The 7,424-nt window shown below is 47.9% G+C and overlaps 1 protein-coding gene across 1 annotated transcript in view; it reads right to left on the minus strand.

The window, feature by feature from the left end:
• The window catches only part of Gpr26 (G protein-coupled receptor 26), a 20,157-nt gene that overhangs the window by 9,221 nt on the left and 3,512 nt on the right, over nt 1–7,424 (minus strand). Inside the window, exon 2 of the mRNA XM_028772577.1 lies at nt 2,675–2,788. Coding sequence (XP_028628410.1) covers nt 2,675–2,788 — 114 coding nt within the window. The remainder of the gene's footprint in view (nt 1–2,674; nt 2,789–7,424) is intronic.

A 7,424-nucleotide genomic window follows, 5' to 3' on the forward strand; every position in this document is an offset into this window, starting at 1 on the left:
TTTTTTCTCACCCATTTTCTGTGACTGGCTAGATCTCCTTCAGTCTCTGGTGTCATGGGGTCATGGGTAGGGAGGATGGTGGTTGAGAACAGGCATGCCTAAGTCACACACTTTGTTGCACCACATCCTTTAACCCTGGGATACCACCCGGCCTTCTGAGGTCCAGAGAGGTGAGTGCTCTGCCCCAAAGTTGGAAAGCAGAAGGTTACAGCTAAGGTTGTCCTTAGGGAGTCCCCTTTGTCTTTGTGGCTGTTAGGTTTCATGCAGAGTCCTGATCTAAGGTACCCTTGGCTTCCTGTTTGTAATACAGGTCTAGACCACAGTTTCTCAGTCAAGGTGACTCTGGTCCCAGGGAACACTTGGAAATATCTACATACTTGGTTATCAAACTGGGGGAGGATCGAGGTGTTCCTGGTACCTAGTTGGTTGGACCAAGGAGCCCATGATACATCATACAATGCATAGGGTAGCCTCTCTCTATTAAGAGTCTTCTGTATACAACACAGTAGCAACAGTAATGAGGTTCAGTGAACAGTTGCAGAAGAAAAAAATTGATAGCTCTGCCCTGTCCTGTGGTAAGACCCTCCAGCCCCCTTCCCCCACCCCCCACACATAGCTCCAAGGCCTGTGTTCACATCGAGGAACAGATTGAGTCTGGCTCCACACAAGGAAACATGTAAGACAGTGGGTAGCACTGTACTTGGGCTTTCCAAGGAAGCAGGGGGATCGAGAGGTGAGCAAGGCTCCCATAGGCACTGTCTATATGTTCCGGTAGGTCCTATGGGCAAAGAACTGTCTCTTGGCCTGAAGAAAGAACTGGCAGCCATGACTGGAATTAGCAACCAGACCAGACTCTGTGTAAGGACAAGTGGGGAGAAGGTAGTCACAGTTGGCTCACCCTCATGGGGAAGAGGAGGCTTGGTGACAGTGAAGGGGACAGCCATCTGCACTTCTGCACTGGTACTAGCCTTGTTCTCTCTGACTTCATTTTTCTCACTTTCTCTCTTTCTCCCCCCCCACCTCCGACACACTCACATACAGAGGAAACCATTTCCCAGACTCAATCGAAGCTCCCACCTCCACCTCTTAATAGAAACCTCGTCCTTTGTGAGCTCCAGCTTCGCAGATCACACAAGTACTTAGGATACAAAGCTGGAGAATTTTTTCACCCACCAGTCCACAAAGCAGCTGGGGAGAGAGAGGTGGGAGGGGAGGCAGTCCTTTTCTTTCTTCTTTCTCTGACTGAAATTGGCATGGGGAACAGTCACAGCTGGAGCAGACTGGTCTGAGGAACTCTGGTCCGTGGTTCCAGTAAAAGGCAGCCCTACCTGGCTCTTGGTGCTCTGGGAAGATGAGAAGCTCACAATCATTGGCCCAACAGTACAGTCACAGGAGACGGCCTGCCTGGCAGGGCACGGAGAGAAGTACCTGCTTTTGTTCAAGTGGCAGGTATCCTGAAGTAAACTGTTGGGGGACTGGCTATCCAGCACACACTGGGTAGTGGCGCCCTGTAGTGTGCTACACTTCCTTCCACCTTTTCTTCCTGTTTCTTCCTGTCAGCATCTCCTGGAGTGTGGGTATGGGGTGATGAGTTGGGATGAGATTATCTGGAGATTGAGTGAAGAACCGTTCCGATGTGGGACACTGAGTTTAACACATAGGAATACAAAGCTGACTATGAACAGTGATATGAAGGTTCCCCCCGAAACCCAATAGACCCCCACATTTGAAACAGCTGGCCCGCCTCTGGGTATATGACCAAAAGAAATGAAATGAGAGTCCCACAGCTACCTATATGACTGTATTTACTTCCGCACTGCTCATAGCAGCAAAGGCAGAAACCAACCTTGGGGGCCACAATGGACACATAAAGAAAATGTGGAATGGACCATCATTTGGACAAAGAGGATGGAACAAGAGGACACAACAAAATAACTCAGATATGTGCCACCTGCTGTCCCATAACACACACCTTAAAAAGCCTATCGGAATGTACAGAGTGACTCCTAGAAGCTGGGACAAAAGAGAGGAGATGACAGAAGGCAGGTGGGGGATGGGCATTAAAACAGGCCTGAGAAATATGTCCTCACATTCTACACCCCGGTGTGGGGGGGGGGGGCTGAACTTCACAACAGCCAGTTACATATGTTATAAATAATGAACAGAGGAGAGCTTGGAGGCTCTGAACACAGGATGTTAGGAAGGAGACTGAGAACAAATGGAGGAATTCGATCAGCACCTGTTGTGATCACAGTGTGAGTTCACGCAGGGCCTCACAGGTTCATTATATGCTAATCAAGATGCTAATTAAGGCACTAAAGCGGTAGCTCAGTGTTTATGAGCTCAGACTGCTATTGAAGAGGACCTGAATTTAGTTCTCAGGACCCAGGTTAGCAGCTCACGACTGCTTGTAATTCCAGCTCCAGGGGGTCCAAAATCCTCTGCTGGCCTCTATAGACACCTGCACTCACATGTATATACCCCCATACTCACCCAATTAAAAATAAAAAGGGATCTTTAAAATGCTAATAAGCAATAAGGGAGCGTCAGAGGCTGGAGAGAAGTGTACACGCGTTTTCGCTTACCCTTCCATGCTTTCGGAAAAGAACATGTGGCCAAGAGGGACCCCACTCTGGTGCTCCAAGCCCTGTCCCCCATCCACAGGTCAGCTTACCTGGTAATCACATAGGGTGCAAAGCACACGAGGAAGGTCCCTATGAAGGTGCTGATCTTCTTGGTGGCACGCTGTCGCCTCCGCTTCTGTTCCTCCAGACATCGTTCCCTCACACTGCGCAGGGCAGAGAGGAGACGGTAACTCATGCTGCGGCCTGGCCAAGGCACAGGAAGGTGCTACTCATGAACACAAGAAATGGCTTCTAGGCATGTGGCTGTGAAGCCAGAGATCCGAGGCCCAGGCTTGTGCCCCTGGGCAAGCTGTGTGTCATTGCAAGATCATTATCTGTAGTGTAATATCATATACCACATTTTCATGATGTGCTTTCTTATAGACAATGAAACATAATGCTAAATGAGATTCTTTGAAGAATTAAATGCACAATGTACAGTGTTGTAGTTTCCTTTCTGTTTCTATGATAAAACATCCTGACAAAAAGCAACTCAGGGGAGGGAAAGGGTGTTTCTGGCTCACAATTCCATGATGCAGCCTATTAATTGGCGTGAGGCAGGAATTCAAGCAGCCAGTCACATAATATCTTCAATCCAGAAAAGAGAGAAGCAAACTATACCATGCTGCCTGCTTGCTTATGCCACTAGCTTTCCCTGCTCCAAGTTCAGAACCCTTTGCTGGGGAATGGTGCCACCCGAACGTCAATGAATAATCAAGATACTCTCCTACAGACATGCCACTGGCCTACCTGATCTATGTCATTTCTCGGCTGAAATGCTCCTCCCAGGTAATTCCAGGCAAGTTGACATTCAAAACCAACCATCACACACACACACACACACACACACACACACACACACGCATTTTGTAAAACATACCCAGTGTGAAATGAATGATACAATGAATATTATAAATTATATTATAGATATATAATATAACTATATATAGAGATTGTATAATATAATTAGTATTATACAATGAGTACTAACAGACAGAGATTCATTATTATTATTGCTAATGTCAACCACTGACTCCCCTGCATAATCCTGCCGGTACAACCTGTGTGTTGTCTTTTATTCTGATCTTTACCATCTTCAGACCTGCAGGGGCTATTTCAGTGCCTGTAGGGCTAGCCTACTGCTTACTACTAGACAATTAGTCTGTGCTAATTGTCACCTTGACAAAATCTAGAATCACCTAGGAGATGGGCCTCTGCTTACCTACGGCAGAGTATCTTGATTACATTCACTGATACAGAAAGACCCGACTTAGTTGTGGGCACATGCAGTTCCTGACTTGGGATTCCCAGCTGTAGGAAATGGGAAAAGCAAGCTGAGCACTAGCATTCATTATTGTCTGCTTCTTGGTTATAATTGGGATGTGACCAGCTGCCTCAAGCTCCTGCCGCCTTGACTGCCCTGCCATGATGAACTGTCCCTTGAACTGTGAAGGAAAAGACGCCTTCTACTCTAAGTTGCTCTTATAGCAACAAGAAAAGAAACTAAGACATCTGCTCTGTTTTAGATGGGTGACGGGGAGCTCTGTGAAGAGGGGAGGGAGCAGGTGAGTAGAGACAGCCCTGAATTGTGTCCATGTGACGTGAAGATAGGACTCACTGGGTAGAGGGGTGTGGAGAGGTGGGGAGCTTCCTTATGCTCCCTAAGGAGTGAGGGTCCTGATGAGAGGCCATGGCTGTTCCTTGCCAAAGTGTGGACAACTTAATGCCTGCAAAAGCTTTGGGGTACTTCAGAGAGACAGACACTTGAATGACTGAAGGAAGGAAAGGCTGGGACTGTAACTCCCTCGGACTGTACAGATCTTCAGAAATCTGCTGTGTTGTCTCCTTGAGGAGAGTTTAAGAGGAAGGCACTTTGCAGCAACCTCTTCTTTGGACTTTGCTTCTCGGCTTATGGCCTAGTGGTTAACTGTGAAGAGCCAAAGTTAGACTTCCAGATTCAAATCCAGGCACCTCCAAGCCACTGGGTTTCTTATTTCTGTAAAAATCCTTCTTGTTCTATGCTATGTTCACAGGTGAGAGGCAGCTACCAGGGGTGCTGTGAACTAGCACCATGCAACCTAACTTCAAGTCCTCGGTCGACTCTGTAGCCCACTGGAGGCTCACAGGGACATCAGATTCTAATGTGATGGACAGTGAAACAGAGTATCTGCAGAGGGTATTCTGCCCAGGCTCATGTCACTGCTGGCACAGAACAGTAGTCTCTGCAGCAATATGCCTATCCAAGTGTATAGATGGGGAAACTGAGGCTTAAAGGAATGAAGAACCTGCCTGGCATGAAAAGTCAGATACAAGTAGAATTTCAGACACAGGCACTGGCTGGAAGCCTAGTGCTTCCTGTTTAGAGTGTGGCACTCCTTCCCTGAATGAAGTCAGCTCTGCCATCCCTGCCTGGGCTCTGCTGTTTCCTGGGTGCGGTGGAGGCAGGAGGTGGAGGTCAGGTGACTGTATGCTCAAGGAAGCAGCATGACCATCATCTCAGCACCCTTGTCCCTTAGTCAGGTGTGAGACCCCTCACTGAGTTTGCTATTGCTTTTCTCACCATAGCTTTGCCATTGATGCCGACTTCCTAGAAACCTTGCAGCCCTGTGAGCTGCTATCATGCTTACTCCCAGATGAGGACACCAAGAAGAGTTTAGGACAAGCCCAAGAACATACAGAACCAAGGCTCATCTCACGTCTCCTGCTCTCAGACTCTAGAGTGTTCCCTTTAACCCCACTGTCACCCCTGGCCTGGTGGTGGCACCCCGGAGTCCTTGGACTAAGAGCCTGTGGTGCAGAGAACGAAAGAGACAAAGCTCTCTCTGATCATGGTGGGAACATGTGTGCTGGCCTAGGGTTGGGGTAGGGGATGTCACAAGACTTGTGCAGGGTTAATATTTTTGAGACCAAGCAGACTGGCTCTCTGGCTGCCAAAGAGATGCATTTATCAGGTTCCAGTAACAGTGACTCTGAAAGAATCTGAGCAGACAATGAGGGAGGTGGCTTCAGAAGCCTCTGAGATGGCTCTGAGTCCTCAAGGATCTGAGATGTACTAGCGTCCTTCCAGACCCCACACTTGGAGCCCTCTCTGGCTGGTCCACGTTGGTTTCCTGACTTTTAAAACATGAGATGAGATGACTGGTGATGAGAAAGAGCCTTGAGTTTGCAGTTAGGATGCACACACTAGGCGTCCTCCTCCCAGAGCTAGCAAGAGTGGTCACTTCTCTGGGCCCTGTATGTTAAAGCTGGAGCTACACCATCCATTCTAGACTAGAGCAAAGAATCCTGTCCAAATGCTTTGATTCTGCTTCAAAGATTCATCAGATCCCCTGGTACCATGCCCAAAAGTGAGCTGTCATGCAGATGTGCTCAGCTGAAGGCCCAGGGAGCATCATGCACACATGGAACATGACTGTGTGACTTGCACTGTGCACAGGGCCAAAGAGAGGCACCTGTGGTGCTGGGTGGAGTCAGGGATGGAGAAGTAAAGTGGACCACTTGATCAGATAAGACTGGCTTCCAAGGAGCCCAAAACCCTGAATTTGAACCCCACTTATATCTGCCAAGACAGGGGGATTAGAAAGCACTTCACATAACAGTCTGTAAGCTAAGTTTAGAACTTCTAAGTATCTCCACAGACAGTTTGTGAGCCTCTATCTGCCTGGTTGCTCCATCTATAAATCCCAAGGACAGACTTGGATGTGAGCTACTTTCTAGAGCTCATCAAGTGCCTCTGTTTCTGGAGCAAATTCTGTCTCTGTAAAGTCAAGGGCACAGTGAATCCCACTGTGGCCCCCTTAGCCAACCTCTGACATCCTGCAGAGGCAGAGCCAGCCCTCAGCCAGTCCCTGTGGCCTCAACCAGGAAGCTGAGGTGGTAGAGAGAGACCCCTGTAACACTGTTAGGAAGTTCCCATTCAGCTTGTAAGAGAGACTGTCATCGACAACTTATCTTGGGGAAGCCATCTGCCTGACATAGTGAGCCTGAGCCAGGCTGGAAAAAGAAGGCATTACAGCAGCACCACTGAGCCTGATCTGCCTGTCTCTGGCAGCAGAAGAGGTTGAAATAGGGCAATGGTTCTCAACCTTCCTAATGCTGTGACCCTTTAATACAGTTCGTCGTGTTGTGGTGACCCCCAACCATAAAATTATTTTCAGTTCTACTTCACAACTGTAATTTTGCTATTGTTATGAATCAAAATGTAAATATCTGTGTTCTCTGATGGTCTTAGGTGATCTCTGTGAAAGACTTGTTAGACACCCCTCCCAAGAGGTTGCAAGCCACAGGTTGCAACTACACCCTGCCCAGAGTTTTGGCTGGGAGAACTGAATAATAGCAGGCACCTGGAGGGTTGAGATTTGAATATGGAGCAGGCAAAGTGCTACCTGCTTCCTAAAGGAAGTGACTTTGGAAACATTAGAACAACAGAAATGAAAGATGCCACTCTGGGTCTCGGATTTAGAAAAAAAAAGAAGGTTCCTGCTGTTTAAGGGTTGATTGTAGCAAAGAGGTAAAGCTTGCTACTCAGCCTGCAGGAAAAGTCAGCTACCTCTGCCACCCTAATAAATGGTACCTGGGCTGTAGGTGACACAAACCACATCTCTCTCAGCTAAGTCGTGAGGTAAGTGAGGTAGCTGGGATGACTTCTAGTGAGCTAAGACTTCACTTGCTGCTCTGACTGTCCAGAGACTACTGTTCTGGCACTGACACTCAAAGATTGCATAGCATAGCATAGCATAGCATAGCATAGCATAGCATAGCATAGCATAGCATAGCATAGCATAGCATAGCATAGCATAG

The sequence above is a fragment of the Grammomys surdaster genome, unplaced genomic scaffold, assembly GCF_004785775.1.
Source record: "Grammomys surdaster isolate TR1022 unplaced genomic scaffold, NIH_TR_1.0 214, whole genome shotgun sequence".
NCBI lineage: Eukaryota > Metazoa > Chordata > Mammalia > Rodentia > Muridae > Grammomys > Grammomys surdaster.